Source organism: Strix uralensis, chromosome Z (assembly GCF_047716275.1).
Source record: "Strix uralensis isolate ZFMK-TIS-50842 chromosome Z, bStrUra1, whole genome shotgun sequence".
Lineage (NCBI taxonomy): Eukaryota > Metazoa > Chordata > Aves > Strigiformes > Strigidae > Strix > Strix uralensis.
In genome coordinates this window covers 3,346,865-3,366,707 of record NC_134012.1, presented here as the reverse complement: position 1 = coordinate 3,366,707, position 19,843 = coordinate 3,346,865, and the positions used below count along the sequence as shown (strand labels likewise).

Sequence of the window (19,843 nt, the reverse complement as noted above, 5' to 3'; positions counted from 1 at the left end):
TCCATGAAACCTGGGAGTATTGAGTACATGTGAAAATTAGGGCATATAAATTTAGTCAATGAACACCTATTTAGCTGCTTAATAGTAGATTAACTTGTAGATGCCCAATGTCACTGGCCCCCATTGAATACCCAGATCCCTAAAGAAACTTTTCTTTATAAGAAAATAATGTTACGATTCTGCCACTTTATGTTTTCCAGAGCTCTTTATTGAAGCAAGTTGAAGAAATGCAACAAGACAGCTTAATCACCTTGAATATTGAACGTTTAATAGGAACATATGGACGAGTTACAGTAGAGTGGATTGCTAATGGGAGCATAAGTGATGTATTTCCAGCTTCAGGAATGGTACGTAAAAACATCACTGATATTAAGGAAGCACTCAGACAATAGGTGCAGATGTACTGAGGGAGAAGGCTGGTATATCTTAGATTGCCCCTTCTGTTAATTCCTGCTTCCTGGTCCTTTTCTGTGGTTCTGGCAGTCTGCACTTCTGGCGGGCATATAATACTGCAGCAACACTCTTGCTCTTCTAGAACCAGATATTGCAGTGCTGTGCAGGCATTAGAAATGCGTATCTGTAGTATCCTGTTCCCATCTTCCTTTCTTCCTGCTGTGAGATCCAGCTACTGTGTCAAATCATTTGCATAGGTGGGTACCAGGGAGAGTTTGCTCTTTGTCCTGACATTGTCACAGAATCACAGAATCACAGAATCACCTAGGTTGGAAAGGACCTTGAAGATCATCTAGTCCAACCATTAACCTAGCACTGATAGTTTCCAGCTACACCATATGCCTCAGCGCTATGTCAACTCTACTCTTAATCACCTCCAGGGATAGGGACTCCACCACCTCCCTGGGCAGCCCATTCCAACGCCTATCAACCCGTTCTGTAAAGAAATATTTCCTAATATCTAGTCTAAACCTTCCCTGGCACAACTTGAGGCCATTCCCTCTTGTCTTATCGCTCATTACTTGGTTAAAGAAACTCATCCCCAGCTCTCTGCACCCTCCTTTCAGGTAGTTGTAGAGGGCAATGAGTTCTCCCCTCAGCCTTCTCTTCTCCAAAGCTTCAGTGGCCCTGGAGGATAGCACAAGTCCCTGTTGGATCTGTTTCTGAAACTGTTTAGATTTTCAGCCAAGTTAAAATCCAGCGTTTCCTGCTAGCCAAAGTTCTTGGTATGCCTTACAACTGACAGGCACCAGGTTCTTGAAGTCAAGGGCCTCCATCTGGTGGCCGTCTGTAGAAGACACAAAGCCCTGTGGGCTTTGAGGCTGTAGAGCTGTAGCACAGGCCACAGCTGAAGGCCAAAAGGCTGTAGAAATGAGCTTTACACCTGGAAATAATGGGTCTGAAGTAAGGTAAAAAAATTAGAGAAAAATCAACAGAGGGGAATTCAAGGATGCCAAAACAATCATACTAAAATTATTAAAGTACTCCTTGAGCATTCCAGATGGATGCTACATGATTTCCCTGCATATGTTTGCAGGAAGGAAGGGACACAAAGGTAAAATAAAGGTATGATGTAGTTCACCAGAAAATTCTGTTTATCCTTCAGTGTAGGTGTAACCTGAGTGTTCATAGACACATCTTCCTTGTGAGAGAGACCTAATGAAGTGGTCAGCCCTTTGAATTTAAAAATAAGAGTATAGATAGACAAAGCATTTCTCAATCATTTTATGTGGGAAAAAAAATCAACAAAACTGTTGACTAGACATTTATTCAATTAGCAGTGATTTTGATACATATTATATGGTGATCGTTATTTCGACATATTTGTATGTGGTGTACTGACCTTGGCTGGTTGCCAAACCCCCACCCAGTTGCTCTCTTACTGCCCCTCTTCAGCAGGACAGGGGAGAAATAAGGTGGAAAAGCTTGAGATACAGATAGTTTAATAAGAAAAGCAAAAGCCATTCATGGAAGCAAAGCAAAATGTGGAATTTATCCAGTACTTCCCATCAGCAGACAGATGTCCAGCCACTTCCTGGGAAGCAGATCCTCAGTATATGTAGCAGTTGCTTTGGAAGACAAATGCCATAACCATAAATGGTCACCTGTGTGTGTGTCCTCCCTGCCTCCTCACCCTCACCTTTTATTGCTGAGCGTGACGTTATTTGGTATGGAATAGCCCTTTGGTGAGTTTGGATCAGCTCTCCTGGCTGTGCCCCCTCCCAACCTCTTGCCCAGCCCCAGCCTATGACACTGTGAGAGCACTGTTCAGCTACAGCCAAAAAGTTGCTGTGTTACCAACACTGTTTCAGCCACAAATGCAAAGCACATCACTATACGAGATGCTGTGGGGAAAGTTAGCTCCAGCCCAGCCAGAGCCAGTAATTTGCAGAAGAAAGGATGCTGATGACCATATGTCAGCTGTTTACTGATTCTTCCTCTTTTTGTAATCTTTGAAAGGGTCTTAAACTTAAGTGTATTATTCAAGAAACCTCAGGGAAGAGAGGTAATTTTGAATAATATAACATATAATATTATAATAGAATATAGTATAACACAAACCAATAAATTGAACATGATCCAGCTATGTGTGCATACTGGTTTGAGGCAGGGTATTGCCAGCAGGTTGAGGGAGGTGATTCCTCCCCTGTACTCAGCACTGGTGAGACACATCGGGGGTGCTGGGTCTAGTTCTGTGCTCCCCAGTAAGAGAGACGTGGGCATACTGGAGTGAGTCCACCAAAGGGCCATAAAGATGATGAAGGGATTGGAGCATCTGACACATGGGAGGAGGCTCAGGAAGGATCTTACAACTGTGTAGAAATACGTGATATCAAGAGTAAAGAAGGTGAAGCCAGATACTTCTTGGCTGTGTCCTGTGTCTGCAATGGGCACAATACAGGAAATTCCCTTTAAACATGAGGAAAAATCTTTACTGTAATGGTGGTGAAACGCTGGATCATGTTACCCAGAGAGATTGTAAAGTTACTGTCCTTGGAGATATTCAAAACCTGGCTGGACATGGCCCTGAGCAGCCTGCTGTGGTTGAACCTGTTCTTAACAGGGGCGGTTGGAGTAGGTGATCTCCAGAGGTCCCTTCCAACCTCAACCATTGTGTGATTCTGTGATAATCAAGATATATGATCACTTTGAAACAGCTGAGCTGTTTTGCCTGAAGTTGGAGTGTAGTTGTCAGAGAAAGGTCTTAGGTTGAATGCCTGTTTATAAAGCAGATAGCTATAGGTAGCTTGATTATATCAAACTCATTTTCATGGAATCATAAAATAATTTTCAACGGGGAATTTGGTCTCTCTGATTACTGTGCTTCTGATTGAGAAATTATTTCTTGTTTTGTGACCTTTTCTTCAAATTATTTTACCACACTGCATTTTTCTCAAAGTGTTTCTTTGTTACCTGTCTCTCTGGGTCTCTTTTTTTTTTTTTTTCTTACACTTCTTTTATATATAAATATGGCCCGGGGAACAAAGAGGAGGAACTGGAGCTCTTTGCCCAGTCAGGAATTTATGATATCATAGTGATAACTGAAACATGGTGGGACAACTCACATGACTGAAGGATCGTGGTGGATGGCTATAGGCAGTTTCATAAAGACAGTCAGGGAAGAAGAGGTGGAGGAGTCATGTTCTATGTTAAGGAGAACCTTGAAGGTGTAGAAGTCAACTGGAGCAATTGTGGAAACCCTATTGAATGCCTCTGGGTCAAGAGGGGTCGTACCCAAGGGGGATCTTACAGTAAATGCTGACCTCCAAACCAAGACTGTATGGCCAACGAAGCAATATTTGGGTCACTTAAGCAAGCTTCAGGTCAACAGAACCTGGTTCTTATGGCTGACTTCAACTACCCAGTCACTTGTTGGAAGAACAATACAGCAGCTCACATGTCATCCATCAAGTTCCTGGAATGCATAGAGGGCAGCTTCTTCATACAAATGTTAGATGTGCCAACCAGGAATGAGGCACTGCTGGACTTTCTACTCACAAACCAGCAAGATCTGCCTTGTAATATCTCGGTTAGTGATGACCTTGGCTGCAGTGATCATGATATTGTGGAGTTTGGGATCCTGCTGAGCACACTGAAGGTTAGTACCAAGATAAAGGTTTTAGATTTTAGAAGAGCAAATTTCAGCTCACTCAGAGCTTAGCTGAGAAGATTTCTTGGGGAAGTTTCCATGGAGGATAAAGGAGCTAGTGAGTGCTGGGATGTTTTCAAGAACACTCTCCTGGAAGCACAAAAATTGTGCATCCTCTTCAAAGGTAGGTGAAGTAGGCGGTGCAAGAGACGCCCTTGACTTAGCTGTGAGCTTCTGAGTCTGCTCAAAACCAAGAGAGAAGCATACCAGAGATGGAAAAGTGGACAAATACCCATTGAGAACTACAAGGGCATTGCCAGGGTGTGCTGCAGAGATGCAGTTAGAAAAGCAAAAGCTCAGCTTGCGTTGAAATTGGCAGGGATGTCAAAAACTGTAAGAAGGGGTTCTTCAGGTAGGTGATCGCACTGAAACAGAAGGAAAATACTGGCCCACTGTTAAACAGGAGAGGTTAATTAGTCACCAACAACACTGAAAAGGCTCTCAACACCTTCTTCACCTCTCTCTTTACCAGCACTGCTGGGCCACAGGCCTTAGGAACAAAATCCCAGGTCGATGCAAACACAGATGCACTATGAGTGAAGGAGGAGTTGGTATGTGAACTCCTACAGGAGCTTGACCCCTACAAATCGATGGGCCCTGACGTTATCCACCCGAGGGTGTTGAGAGAGCTGGCTGACATCATTGTGAGGCCATTCTCCATAATGTCGTGGAGATTGGGGGACGTCCTAGAAGACTGGAAAAAGGCTAATGTCACACCCACCTGTAAGAAGGGCTTAAAGGAGGATCCAGGAAATTATAGGTCCATCAGTCTTACTTCAGTCCCTGGGAAAGCTATGGAGCAAACTCCTGGGGGTTATCCCAAGTCAAATGAAGCATGTGATTGGGAAAAGCCAGCATGGATTCATCAAGAGCAAATCGTGCTTGACAAACCTGATCACCTTCTATGACAAAGTGACCTGCTTGGTTGATGTGGGACAAGTGCTGGACACTGTCTACCTGGATTTCTCCAAGGCCTTCCCCTTGGAAGGTGGAAGAATCAGTTCCCCACAGCCTCCTCCTAGAGAAGCTGATGTGTTATGGTCTAGACAAGTGATCTGTGCAGTGTGTGTGTGTGTGGGAACTGGCTGACAGGCTGCGCCCAGAGGGTGGTGGGAAATGGCTCCTTTTCAAACTGACAACCTGTCACAAGTGGGGTCCCCCAGGGATCAATACTGCGCCCAACACTGTTTAATATCTCTATAAGTGACGTGGATGATGGGACCAAGTGTACCCTGATGAAGTTTGCTGGGATACCAAACTGAGTGGGGAAGTGGGCACTGGGGAAGGGAGAGTCACCCTGCAGGAAGACCTGGACAGGCTGGAAGAGTGGGCTGACAAGGACCTTATGAAGTTCAAGGAGGACAAGTGTAAGGTGTTGCACCTGGGAAAACATCATCCAGGAGTGCAGCACAGGCTGGGACCTACCCAGCTGGGGAGCAGCTCTGTGGAAAGGGACCTGGGGGTCCTGGTGGACAACAAGCTCAACATGAGTGACCAGTGTGCTGCTGTGGCCAACAGGATGCTGGGCTGCTTCAACAAGGGCATCACCAGCAGAGATAAAGAAGTCATTATCCCCCTCTACTCAGCGCTTGTCAGGCCACACCTGGAATACTGTGTTCAGTTTTGGTCCCCGCTATACCAAAAAGATGTGGCCAGGCTGGAGAGGGTGCAGAGAAGGGCCATAAAGATGATCAAGGGACTGGGCAGCCTGTCCTGTGAGGAAAGGCTGAGAGAACTGGGTTTGTTCAGCCTGGAGGAGAGAAGGCTTAAGGGAGACCTTGTCACCATGTTCCAGTACTTAAAGGGTGGCTACAAAGGAGATGGAGACTCTCTTCTTACAAGGAGTCACATGGAGAAGACAAGGGGTAATGGGTGTGGGTTACTCCTAGGGAGATTCTGGTTGGACACGAGGAAAATTTTTCACAATGAGAACAATCAGCCACTGGAGTAATCTCCCCAGGGAAGTGGTGGGTTCCCCAACACTGGACACTTTTAAGATTCAGCTGCACAGGGTGCTGGGCCATCTTGTCTAGACTGTGCTTGTGCCAAGAAAGGTTGGACCAGATGATTCTTGAGGTCCGTTCCAACCTGGAATTCTGTGATTCTATTTTATACATATATATATATGTATTTTTACATATATGTATGTGTATATATATGTATATAAGTGTGCATATTTTTTTTAATTCATAGAGTTTTACAGAATAAAACAGTTGCTATAACACTTTTTTTATGATGTTTTTCCCTCCCTCTTAAAACTTTAGATTACGTTTTCAGAAGGTCAGGCCCTGTCCACCATCACCCTGACAATTCTCGCAGACAGTGTTGCAGAGCTTTCAGAGACCGTGGAAATCACACTCACCCGTGTTACCACTGTGGGTGTCCAGGATACCACAAAAGGAGCTGTCATCGATCCCAAAAGGGCCAGAGCTGTACTTACCATTTTACCCAGTGACTCTCCACACGGTGTGATTGGGTGGCATACAGAATCTCTCTTTGTTAAAGTCACAGAGCCAGAAGGTAACTGTGTTTCTTGATTCTTAGGGAAAAATATGTGTTTTTTCAAAGTCAGCATTGTTGAAGCTAGAACATTGGTTATATATGTATAAAATATATATTTGTTTTATTTATATATCAGCATTTTCCTATTAAAAATTTGTAGCAGAAATATCCTTTAAAATATGTAGCTATGCTACTTCATTACATACATTTTATGCTGTATTTCACATTGCATATATCAACATTATCCAGTCATTTTTGTTTAAGGGGTAAGTTATTAAAATCTTGGCATCTTGTGTTGCAAATCACTAATCATAAAATACTTCTATTTAGATAAAAAGCTGAACTGGCCCATTTAATGGGGTTAATATCTTGTTTAAAACAATTTACAGAGAAAGGCTTTCCTCATGAATTGGGTCAAAAAGGGAAGCTTTTTGTTCTGTGGGACAGGGGAAGGAAGGAAGCAGAGCAAGAGTGAATTCCATTTCAAGAAAACTGAATCGGGGTTTTTCTGCTTGCCAGCTGCGTGTTTGATTGGGTTATATCAGTTTTCCTTCCAGGCATCAAGTGGAATTGTAAAGGATCTGCCAGGCGGCTGTCCAGAGGAGCCTGCCGTGGCCCAGGGAGCCAGGCAGCTGATTGCTCTGGCACTCTCCGCAGCCCGGTGGTTTTCCAGCAGCTGCCTGATGGGCTATTCATACTTCAAAAGCCCATTGAAATTTCCTGGCAATTTAATACTCTGTCCATATTAACAAATAAAATTTATGAAAAATACGTTTTCCATCAGAATATTATTGCAGATAAAACCTCCTCGCCAGTTCTATTTTAAAGTGAATTAGTGTTGCCCCTTTTTTAGGACCTGAAAGTATTGTGAAGGGGTTCTGTTGGTTCCTTATATACACATACATGCATATTATAAACGTTTATCCTTTGAAGTTAGGATTCAAGGCACGTTCTTAGGTTTCATTTGTTGCAGAGTTTCTTTTCCAATCCTTAAATGTTATATTTTTAATGAAACATATACATGTGCTAACTGTGAAGTAGTATCTAGTTAATATAGGTAACGGAAACTAGTCTGAAGGACAAAGCCTATTGCTTTTTGTCTGCTTCTATTTCCACACTCATAAACTCAGCACTTTCAGCCAAACGTTGTGTTTGCTGGTTTACTGGAAAAAAATTAAAAATCTGCTTTCCTAAAAGGGACCTGAGCCTGACTGATACAAGTGTGTCTCATTTTCTTCAACACTTGAGTGAAGGAAATGTAAAATTTACAGCCAGAGCAACTGCCTCCAATGCTGCTTTCTGTATTAGAATCAGTAGTGATCTCCTAGGCATGTAGAGGCCAGGCAAAATAGTGAGATGTGAGTTTTGAATAAAAACTGAATAAAAATGGCAATGTTGAGGTAACGGTTTGTGTAGCGAGCATTTAAAATTGTAAATATTCCATATTTTATTCTTCCTCTAGATCCAGTTTTAAAATGCTTTCCAGATGCACACACTGTGTGTTGTGTGTCTTCACACCACTTGTATGTGCTCATTTGCCTGAGTCATTGAATTATCCAAGTATTGTTGGGTTGCTAAGCAGAACTGAAGTGGGCTCTAACAAGCAGCTCCAGTACAATTAGGTGAGCTGAAAATCAAGCAGGGCGAGGGTTAAAACAATCATGTCTTGATTTTTTTTTTCCCCCTCCTTGTTATAGGGCAAGTCAATTCAACTATTACTTTACAAATTGTTCGAGAACAAGGGTTTGTTGGAGAGATTGCAGTTCAGCTGAGCACTGCACCTAACTTTGAACTCCCCCTCTCCAACCAAGCAACAGAGAATGAGGATTATATACTGGAAAAGAAGACAATCATTATGGCAGAGGACACAACAATAACTTCTGTTGTAGTCACTATTTTACCTGTGAGTATTCTAACAACTTTAGCTAATAATGTTTTTTAAGGAAAGGGGAAATGGTGCCGTTTCTATACCAGAAGTAGGATTTAGCATTCTAGAAATGTCTAAAGTGTGATTCTTGCCTCATCAGATGGTTGTATATTAGTAAGAATTGCACCCATCTCTTTCAAAAGAATTTGAGTACTCATCACTGAGAATGAATCAAATTTGTTTTGTTGTAGTCCCAAAATTAACATATTGTAATGACAAAGGAAAAAATTATAAATGTCTTAGGTGCTTTCTGGTTTTTCAACTTGTTGCAGGTTTTTACAGAGGATTTATGTTACTTTACATGCCTCTTAACAGATTTGTTCTGCAGTCCAGTTTTTCGCAAAAAATATGTATATTCTTTAAATACATTCATAATGGAGGTATTGCTTTTCAAGTTCTGGCTTAGTTTCTGAAATCTAGCCACATTTCTTATAGACAGGAGAAACAAGTGACAGCCAGCAATACTTTCCACCGTTCTTATAGATCTGGAATCTGACTGCCAACTTCAGTTTCTAAAGCTCAGCAAAGGTAGTCTTTTTCACCTTTCGTATGGTGTGAAGCAAGAGATTGGTTATATGGTCCCAAGTGCTGAGAATTTTTGAATAGTAAGCAACCTACAAGTAGTCATCTTTCTGCATGTATTGTAAGTTACTGTGTTTTATTAAAAAAGTTACATTTAAAATATTTTTGCAGGACAATGTTCCAGAATTACAGGAAGGATTTATAATAAATATTACTGATGTGCAACTGGTCGATTCTCCCACTGGAGGTCACCCAAGCGTGAAGAGGCTTGGGTTAGAAATAGCTGAAATAACAATTGAAGAAAACGATGATGCCAGAGGTGTATTTAGTTTCAACGTTACAAAGGTAAGTAGGTCTGAATGAAAAATATTTAAAGTAGCATTCCAGCAGGAAGGTCTGTGTTTTCAGACCAGTTTTGATAGTGTTCCAACAGGCTTTATGACACTAAATTGTTCTGGTTAAAAAGGCCAGATACCAGACAAACAATTCCTTCTTAAAAGGTTCTTCACAATGAATATATGAAACTTATTAGGGAGCTGGAAGTGCTAAAACTGGTGTCATAGAATATTCTGAAAGGAACCTCAGGAGGTCATCTAATCCAGACTTTTGCTCAGAGCAAGGTCAATACTAAATTCAGACCAATTTACAAGTGATTATGTATTTCTTACTTTATTTTTACCTGCAAGGCAAAATGCAAAAAAAAAAAAAAAAAATGACACTCAGCAGTTTCTTGTTGAATTTACAGGGTATAACTGGAGCTGTTACTGCTTATGAGGTACCACCACCACAGAATGTACTGAAACTACCAGTTGTTCGACAGGCTGGGAGGTTTGGGTCAGCAACTCTGTATTGGGAAGCCATTCATTTAACTGCTAGCTTTGAAGACTTCACACCATCATTTGGAAACCTTACGTTTGCAGATGGGCAGGTATGCACTTGCTGAAAGTTTAGCTATCTCCAGGTTACCAGCTTAAGAGTTTCTCCTGTTTTCTTCCTGCAGAATTAGCATCTTTTCATTGAAAACATTATATTTATGGCCTCATGTATGTGAATGATGCTCCTGACTTCAGTTCTTTAATGTGGAAAAGCAGAATGTTCATAAGCATTGACCAAATAGGGTTGTATGCCTTTGGTACCTCCACAAGTGAAGACATAAGTTCTAATAAAGCCTCTTACGCTGAAAATTTGCAACATAACCTGTCTTCTCTATACATTCTCAGAATAAGCCTGTATGTTTTCTTAGCTGTGTTCTACATATGGTTTTAAATTTCATGCTGCCCCTGACGATACTTAGTGTACACAAGGGGTTTGATTTCAAGTGAACAGAACTGGTCTTTGGCAAATAGAATGATATACTTTGTGAGCAGAATTTTGGCTTAAGTACAATACAGTCTTCCTGCACTTTCTACTGAGTACCAAAGCAGAGCAGTCTGCTGGTTTTAAAAGACACGATTTATGTTAATGGACTTAAAAAGCACTCTTGAAGTTTTGTTATCTTATTATAAATATACAAATACAATAAGGAATAATCACAACTGAACAATGTGTGTTTATCTATTATTAGATAAAATTTACCTTTTTAAATTTCAGATTTTTTCAAGCAATCCACAAAATATTATAAATGAAAATTTGTTGTTCTTGCTTTTTTTTAACAATTTCTGCAGGCTACAGGAGAAATAGAAATTACAATCATAGATGACAGTGAAGTTGAATTCCTTGAGATATTCAAGATTGCCCTGGTGAGGGTAACAGGTGGTGGAAGACTTGGGGATGACACCCTGGTAACTGTCGCTATTCCACCAAACGATTCCCCTGTTGGAGTATTTGGGTTTGAAGAAAAGAATGTGAGTTTGATTTGGATTGCACTCTTTTCTGCTAAAGCTGTATAGCAGGCTTGTGTCACTGACAGATAGCCGATTTTGGTAAGCCTTCACTGCATTGGAAGACATGACTTCATTGAAAGGCATATTAGTGCTTGTCTTCATCTAGCTCTGTAGGATGGTAACAACAATGAAAATGCTGCTGCAGAGATGTAGATTTCTGCATGACTGAATCAATTTAATTCAGTATAGTAACAATTCATGACATCTCAGTTAGGATTTTTGGTAGTCTTTTGAATATTAAAATTGTTTTATAATGATCCGTATTACTGAAAGTTTGGAAAGAAATTATGAAACGTATCTCATTTTAGTTCTTGTCAGTGAATGATTCTTCTGCTCTCCATTTTGCTGGTGCCGTGCTTGCTTGTGACTCATTGTCTGTAATTGTTTTGAATCATAGGGCATACAGAAATAACATGAGTGACTAATTCAACACGATCCTTACGTCTATTATCTCCCTGTTGGTTTTCGCTCATCCTTATTTTACATTGTCATTGATAATGTTTGTTGTTGTTTATCTCAAGTCAGTGTCGATGCCTTTTGCTACAGCCGTTCCTACTTCCTCCTTCTCTTTCTTCATCAGGTAACAGTGAAGGAACCTCAGGCACCTGATGACTCTGCTGCAGTTGTGTTGCTCACTGTAAGCCGAAGTCAAGGAGGACGAGGAGCAGTTACAGTGTTATGGATTCTTGAGGAAGCAGCCAGATATGATCTGACCCCTCTGAATGGCACCCTTCATTTCAATGAGGTATTTCTGATATTGCAATAAATTATTTACTATTAGATTTATAAATACTTTCTTCTTCTTATGTGTGTGTTTGCATGGTTGTTGTTCCATGTTTATAGAAGTAGGGGGTTACTAAGTATTGTAACACTAGGAAAAGGCCAGTTTGAACTGGCCGGGTTAGCACTATGCAGTGTTTTTTCAGACAGAAAAGAAAAGCTGTCATGCTCTTTTTAAGGCAGCATAATGTAATCATCAGGAAGATAGGCTCTTCAAATCTGTATTTTTTTTTACAATTAAGGAAGAAGAACAAAAATGTACTGAATGTCAAGAATGATTACAGAAACATTTATTCCATTGCAGTATCAGACAACTGAAAGAGAAAATCAGTATTGAGAGGCTGAGAATTAATGCTCAAAATCTGCAGATTTAAAAAAATAAATAATAAAACACCCTAGTGACTTTCAAACTGGACAGTGTTATTTGATTTGTATTTCATGGCAGGTTAAAACTCTGAAGGAGGAGCCGAGATATTGGCTATTGTCAAGCTATTGTTGTTATCTTCATATTGGCCTTTTACGGTCTACTCAAAATATTTAATGAAAAAAAGTGTTTTAATATAAAGCACAATCTATTCTGTCTGTACAAGGCTATTTTGCATTAGATAAATAGGTGTACCAGTTGTTTCTTTTAATCAGCTGGAAAATAGCCTTTTTGGTAAGATCACCAGTATTTGGCAGTTTTGCTACCATTTTGCTGTCCTTTCTCTACTGATAGGCCTGGACATTTTTTTTTTCTTCCCGAAGTTCTTATATATGCATACATGTAAGAATACAAGTATGTATATATGGTGTACTAATGGTTATACAGTGTGTACCTACTTTTTTCCTATATTCTCATTTTAAGCATTTGCTACTGCCCACTGACAAAAATGTGGATCAGACAGGAATTTTCTATGACCTAATATATCTAATCTTAATAATGTTAATCCTTAGAATGTGTGTATTCTATTGACTATGCACTTTCAGATGGAAAAGATTTTTTATAGAAAGTTTCCTCTAAGTTGAAAACTTTTGTGTGAATTCAATTTAAAAGCAATTCCAACTGTTATTCAGTTGAAAATAGCCATGGTATTTTTGAGGTGGCACACAATGTTTGAGAGGCAATTTTTACTACATTTCAGCCAAATCAGAATTGTCATATTTTAAAAATATTACAGAATATATCAAGCATATGCATGCTTAACTCTTGATTTGTTAAAGAAAAAGACCTTTTTTTATAATATCATACTTTATTTAGTTTTGTTTAATGTGTGTGTATATATATCTCTTCTGGTCGTTATGTGATGCAGACTGAATCCCAGAAGTTGATTGTCTTGCATGCGGTACAAGATGGACTACTGGAGGGGAATGAAACATTTACCATTCAGCTAGTCTCTACTGGTGATGCAGAGATATCCCCTGTAAATGGTAAAGAAATTAGTTCATTACAGTCTGTTTTGAGATATTTCTTATGAAAATTCTAGTAAGTCTGTTCATATTTTTTTTATTCTGTAGTGGTTATAGATTTTGTATGCAGCTAGTTGGTAGCAGTTTGGACTGTCAGTCTTTTTCCCTAAGTTGTTTTGTTGTCTGAAGAAATAAGAGAATTTTAGATCATAATTTTTCATTCAAAATTAATTGGTGTAGACTTTTGTGTTCTGTTAACATTGGTCGTAAAGAATTCTTTAACAAAAAGAAACAAAAACCAAAACCTGGTTCAGACTTTTAAGAACTGTAGAATAATTTCCTTTCTAAGGGACCATCCAGGGCTGTCATGTAGTTGAAAACCCCTGCTCAGGGAACAGGAGACTTCACAATTAGATTAGGTTGCTGAGTGCCCTGTCCACTCAAATTCTCAATATCTCCAAGGATGGGGATTCTGTGGGCTCTCTGGGAAGCCAGTGCTTGACCACTTGTTTCACAAAATTTACAAAAATTAGCTCATTAGTTAGTTTTCATTTACTATGAGAGCTTTGTTCTCTTCATAGGTGTGGCAACCATCATTATTGTGGGTGATGAAGGAGCTTCTGGGGTGGTTGGGATAGCCCCTTCATCCAGGCATGTTCTGATTGGAGAACCTTCAGGAAATTATAACGGAACTGCTCTGATTAGGTGGGTACATCACTCATTTTTCCAAAGGATGGTCAACAGCTCAGTTTCAAAAGTTATGAGACTCCACTTTTGGCAAGAATTTCTTGAGTGCTGCATTTCATTATCACTTCTGAAATGAGAATTATTTTTAAAATTAGATGCTTGCTTTTAAAGAAGGGCAGAATATACGATGTGTGTATGTGTCTTTTCGGTATTACTGGAGAGCTCCAAATATTCCTCTCAGTCTTCAGATTATTTGCAACATTGATGCATTAAAGGAAAGAAGATTCTAATGAAAGGAAGGGGGAAGGGAATCAATGACCTTTGAAGATGCTTTGTGCTTTTTAGGATTCCGTTGAGGATTGGTGCCTGACTATTTTTCAGTGTATTGCTATGATGGCTAGCATAACTAAAGTGGCAACTGGGTTTTTAGTTGGAACAAGATGCAATTATTTCACTGCATTCAGTCAATTGAAAACAGGATGAAGAAATTAAGATGTTACCTTCTAAGAGTACTGGAAAAAGGATTACGACAATTTCCCTTGGCGAACCAGCAAATATAAGCAACAGAACAGCTTCTCAGGCTGCCCTGATTTCTTGGTAGAAATACAGATCAAGATGCCTCCCAACACAGGGAAATAAAACAGAACATCAGAAATGTTATTACTCTGAAGAGGGAATTGGAAAGATCGCAATAATGACTTAAAACATTAAAACTCAAGCTTCACAGTGCTGATAACATTTATTTCATGCACAACAATATGATATACTCTCTGTCTCTGGATTGGTTATCAAATATTAAAGGTAGAAAATGTTTGTGTTCTTACTTGCAGCCTGACACGTGGCCCAGGGATTTTTGGTGAGATCACAATATATTGGAATATAACACCTCCTCATCATACAGAATTTATTGAGACATCGGGGACCTTGACAATGCGAGATAGACAGTCTGCAGCAGTTGTTCTAATACAGGTATATAAGACGTTTCACACCAGTAATTATTTCAAGTTCTTCCTTTTATGTAGCTAGTATCTTGGTTAGAAATTAGTTATACCTCTCTCCCTGGAAATGGTTTAAATCCTTTTAGCTTTCATTGGTTCTTCTCCCTAGGCTGTAGATGACAACCGTCCAGAGGAGAAGCGTTACTACCAGTTTCAACTAACTGGAATCAGTAATGGAGGACTCATAAATGAGTCTAGCAACACAGCAAATATTACCATGGCTGCCAGTGATTTTCCATACGGAGAGTTTACATTTTCACGGGAACTATTGCAAACAACAGAAGAAGAAAAATGGGTATTAGATTAAAATTCCTTCTTATGTAAAATATTGATGATATCAATATTGTTGCTAGATCTATGCTTAACTTTAGGAAAAAAAAAATCAAAGATTTATTCTACATTTATTGTAGCACAGTCTCCAGAATGGCTGTCTGAGGCTTCTGAAGTTTTTTAATACCCTAATTATCTGCTAAGTTATGTGTACTCTATACTTTCTAAAGCAAATTGTTGTTACCTGACAGAACCATTGAAAAGATGCCTTTAGAACATGCTCCTAGAGGCAACTGTAACAGAAAAACAAAGCCATTTTTTAAAGAAGATGTCCTCTTTCCCTCAGGTTAACATCACTGTTGTGCGTTCCAGGGGATCCTATGGCAAAGTGCGTCTTTGCTTTCAGATAGTAAATGGGACTGCAGAGGAGGGAATTGATTTCACTCCCACAGTAAGGGAACTGTTGTTTGAAGAACATGAGGAGAGTAAAATGATTTTGGTTGAAATTCATGATGATGACTTTCCTGAAGGTCCTGAAGACTTTGCAGTGATGATTACAGAAGTGGAACTCCAAGGAAGGTAAGGATAAAATTCCTAGTTGATTGATTACAAGCAGAAGAACAAACTATATTTGGAAACTCATCTACCTGCTTAAAGTCACCACTGATTTCAGCTCTTTTACTGTAAAATTTCATAAGACAGCTCAACTATAACAGTAATTATAATAGCAATTGGATGTATGGGGAACCCAATTCTTTTGGCATTAGTATAAAGATTTTGCAAGTTGTCATGTTGCATGAATTTCAAATAAGAAGATAAAATGAGAAAGAAAAAAGGAAAGACACACATTTTTGTGAATATCCTTCTATTTTTTGCATATGTAATACTTTGAAAAAGTGTGACCAAAAAGTTGTCAGTGATAACTGTCAGAAAATAAAAGTATTTGTGGTAATTGCAAATTGTCACACCTGCATCTTAATACATTCACAAGAATTTTTTATGTAATTTTCTTTTTTATGTTCTTGCAAGTGGATTTGATTTTACCGTAAGAGAAAATGGTCTACAGATGGATCAACCTCCAATAATAGGAAATATCTCCACAGTACGAGTTACTATAGCAAAAAGTGATAACGCAGAAGGCATTATAGAATTTGATCCACAGTATATCTTTCTACAGGGTAAGTTTACCTTAAGTTTTCACTGTGGTTTAGAAGATAAATCTGTAGCTATGGCATAAATTTTGAAATAAAATAACTTTTTCTCAATTATTCTTGCAGTGGAAGAGGATGCTGGATTAATCATGATTCCTGTTGTGAGAAGACGTGGAACTTATGGCTATGTTACAGCTGATTTTCTTTCTCGAAGTATTTCTGCACTTCCCAATGGTGTTGACTATGTCGTCCATAATAATTCTGTCATTTTTTATCATGGACAGAACCAGACTTTTATTTATATTTCTATTATAGATGATGAAGAAAGGTAATTAATTTTTCAGATATTTATTCCTTATTTACTTCTCAGAAATTCTTTTTTAGCATGTGTAGTATGCCTGTGTGTAGAGTTGGAATTGAAAAACAAATTTCTTCAGTGGTGAAAAATCACCTAAATTTAAAGGGGGGGAAAAAAAGAGGTTATTGTTAGAGTTTCATAGTTCCTGTTAAATTTTATGCAGATACATTTTTTTAAAGTCAATAAGCAGAAATTTTGGGTGTTAATAGAATAATAAAATATTTTATCTTTTTTTTAAAATTTTACTTGAATAGAAAATAGAACATTATTTCAGATATCACCATCATTGCATCATTCTACACAAATGGGAGGAATCTTCTGCTGTAGGCTTACAGAGAGGGCTTCTGTATGACTCTAAACAGATCCAGTTGGAAGCGTGATTGCATTACTAAGTACAGTTTTAATTATTTTGTTTCTTGGATATCTCAGAATCTCTTTTTCTTTTTTCCATGCAGTGAATTTGAAGAGCAATTTGAAATCCAGCTGACAGGAGCCACTGGTGGAGCAGTCCTTGGGCTCCACCTAGTGAGCCAGGTCACTATTGCTAAAAGTGACTCTCCTGAGGGCATCGTCCGATTTCTCAACCAAAGCCGAATTATTCTTCCCAATCCTGATACACTCACGGCAGTGTCCCTGGTGCTGGAAAGGACTGGAAGATTGTTAGGGGAGACACAGGTGGGCCCTGGCTGTCAAAGACTGAATGCTTTCCAGTCACTAGGTCAAAAACCTCCTGCATTTTCCTTCAAGAGCTTGTGTTTGATTTCTAACAGGATAGTGTTGGCTTTTCATTAAGCATGAATTGCATTTAGTTGCAGTATAACAGCAAATGTTGGTAACCTTTTAATCTTCTCTTCTCCTGCTTACTTTCTTTTATTATGGTCTGCTGTACTTTGTTTTGAACTAGCTCCTAATCCCTTCAAAAGTATGGTTAATTTCATACATCACCACTAATTTAATTTAATTCCGTTGAATTACTTCCTAAAGATGGTCGAAACTTTTTCAATAAATTGTTAACTAAGAGTTTTCTAGGTTTTTTTCTTTACTCTATACAGACCACTGACAAAGTAAAGGTATGAATATGAACCAAGGTAGGCCTTTCACAGTCTTGGAACCGGAAGATTGTCAGTAAAGGCCATCAGCTCCTCCTCTCCCCATATAAAAATTGCCTTGGCCTTCTTTGACTTTTTCTAGGAGTCATTGAAAAAACTGGAAAACAATTAAAATGTCCAAAATAATAATTGTAAAATGCTGAATATGAGCTCAAAAGCAACTAATCTGTGGGAAATTTTGAAAATATTCTAGCTTTTAATCAGGCTGAAGAAGCATGGATCATCATTGGAGCGATTAAAAAAATTTATTGCAGACTCTTGAGAAAATATTTGTCATCTTGCGTCTTGATGTTACACTTCACAGGGAATGGTTTTGATCATGAATACTCATTTGGGGAGCTTTGCAAAAGAAATCATAAAAGGGAGAGAAATAGAAACTGGCCTGTGTGTTTCCTGTTATGTGCTAAGGAAATCTCAGTTTCTTTTCTGTTACTAATATGTAGAGTTTCATAAACTGGCATTGTGGCTAACTAACACTTCAAAATTTTCACTTATAATTTGTCATGTCTATTTTTCCAAAGGATTGTATATTTTCACACATAGAATTAATTATTAATATTTTGTATTCTGTATTAACAGCAAAGATTTAAACATAGCTAGTTACAAGAATTTTTATGTCACTTGTGGTACGCTGTCATTTTTTCCACCTGGGAGGCTATTATAATATATCACCACTCTAAATCTGAAACTGATATTTTCCACAGATTAATTGGGACATCTTGGGACCCAATTCAGAAGAGGTTTTATCTCCCCTGAATAGTGACATTGCTGATCCTGTGAATGGATCATTTTATTTTGGAGAAGGAGAAGGAGGTCTGAGAGCTATTAATCTACAAATCTATCCTCATGAAGAAGTTGAAGTTCAGGAGATCTTCATTATTAGACTGAGCCTTGTGAAAGGTGAAACAGAAATAGATCCTAAGGCAAACAGCGTTGCACTAATAGTAAGTCATTACTGCTTCTCTTTCTTGAGATCTCTGTTGATATTGGTATTTATCCTGCAAGGATTTTAAAAATTAATAATTATTTCATAGTTTGTCATTTGGCTTTTTTGTCCCTTGTACTACTTAGGTACATTGTTACGGCTTCACTTCTTAAAAAAGAAGGCAAAGAATCTGTCAGTAAAGATTGGTCTATAACCCCTGGCCTGGCCCTTTTATTTGCAGGTTTCTGTGGTTCTCTTTGGAGAGAGCATGGACTGGGTCCTCATTTCTAAATGTTAGTTTGTTATTCATCCCTTCTTAACCTCTTCTGCTCCAGCTATCGTATATAAAAGAAAGGAGAGAATCTGACTATTCCAGAGCAAGAGAAATGCAGAAATTTGCAGGGCAAGGCAGAGGGAGTTGTCAAAGACAAATTATTGCTCTAGGAATACTGCAACTAAGGAAATATTTATAAGGCTGTTATAAGAAGTGCTCAAAAAAATAAATCTTTCCTAGAAATTGGATTATTTTTTTTTTTTCCTGGTCTGTAGTGTTGATGGAATTAGCTCCTATTTCCACAGAGTCCTCAGTTTCTCCTTCAGGGCGCCACGTTTATTCCTCGGACTGGACTGTTTCACCCTGCATGCCAATAAATTGGCTTCTCAGTAGGCACTGATGTCACCGTGAATTCTTGTTGCAGCTAGCGATTCACACAGATGGATGTGGGGGAGCTCTAGCCCCGAGGGCTGAGTTTGCAAACTGGTAATGTTAGAAGAGTTTCTGTACACTAGCCCAAGGTGCCTGAGCATTTCCTGCTTTCACATCAAAATATTCAGATACGGCATTTGAAATAAAACTCTATCCTTTTCTGTGAACAGGTGGACTGAAAATTGAAAAGGAGACACTCATATTTTCTCTGCTGTCTTTTAGTATCATTTTGACTCCTGTTCAGTTTAGATCCTGCTTAAACTTCTTTATCACTGTAGGATTTTGTGACAAAAGAGCAAGTCACCCATAGATTTCGTATTTCACATGTGCATTCGCGTGTTTGTCTGTGTGCGCATGGGCTTGATATCACTCCCTTCTCATAACTTGGTGACCCTGTCTGCTGTTATATTTTTTTTTATTCTCTCAGTCTCTAACTACTAATGTACTCTTGAATCTACTTAAGAGGAGAAAACTCAGTAGGAAGAACTAATAGATACGAGCCCTGCAGCATCTAGCAATGAAAATCTCAGTGTT

At 38.9% G+C, this 19,843-nt stretch overlaps 1 protein-coding gene across 1 annotated transcript in view; it reads left to right on the top strand.

Moving 5' to 3' along the window:
• Positions 1-19,843, top strand: part of ADGRV1 (adhesion G protein-coupled receptor V1) — a 296,614-nt gene that overhangs the window by 90,051 nt on the left and 186,720 nt on the right. Inside the window, exons 55-70 of the mRNA XM_074856164.1 lie at positions 201-347; positions 6,367-6,622; positions 8,302-8,507; positions 9,225-9,398; positions 9,799-9,981; positions 10,718-10,897; positions 11,517-11,681; positions 13,009-13,126; positions 13,687-13,810; positions 14,623-14,761; positions 14,900-15,085; positions 15,407-15,639; positions 16,090-16,238; positions 16,338-16,539; positions 17,025-17,244; positions 18,383-18,622. Coding sequence (XP_074712265.1) covers positions 201-347; positions 6,367-6,622; positions 8,302-8,507; positions 9,225-9,398; positions 9,799-9,981; positions 10,718-10,897; positions 11,517-11,681; positions 13,009-13,126; positions 13,687-13,810; positions 14,623-14,761; positions 14,900-15,085; positions 15,407-15,639; positions 16,090-16,238; positions 16,338-16,539; positions 17,025-17,244; positions 18,383-18,622 — 2,922 coding nt within the window. The remainder of the gene's footprint in view (positions 1-200; positions 348-6,366; positions 6,623-8,301; positions 8,508-9,224; positions 9,399-9,798; positions 9,982-10,717; positions 10,898-11,516; positions 11,682-13,008; positions 13,127-13,686; positions 13,811-14,622; positions 14,762-14,899; positions 15,086-15,406; positions 15,640-16,089; positions 16,239-16,337; positions 16,540-17,024; positions 17,245-18,382; positions 18,623-19,843) is intronic.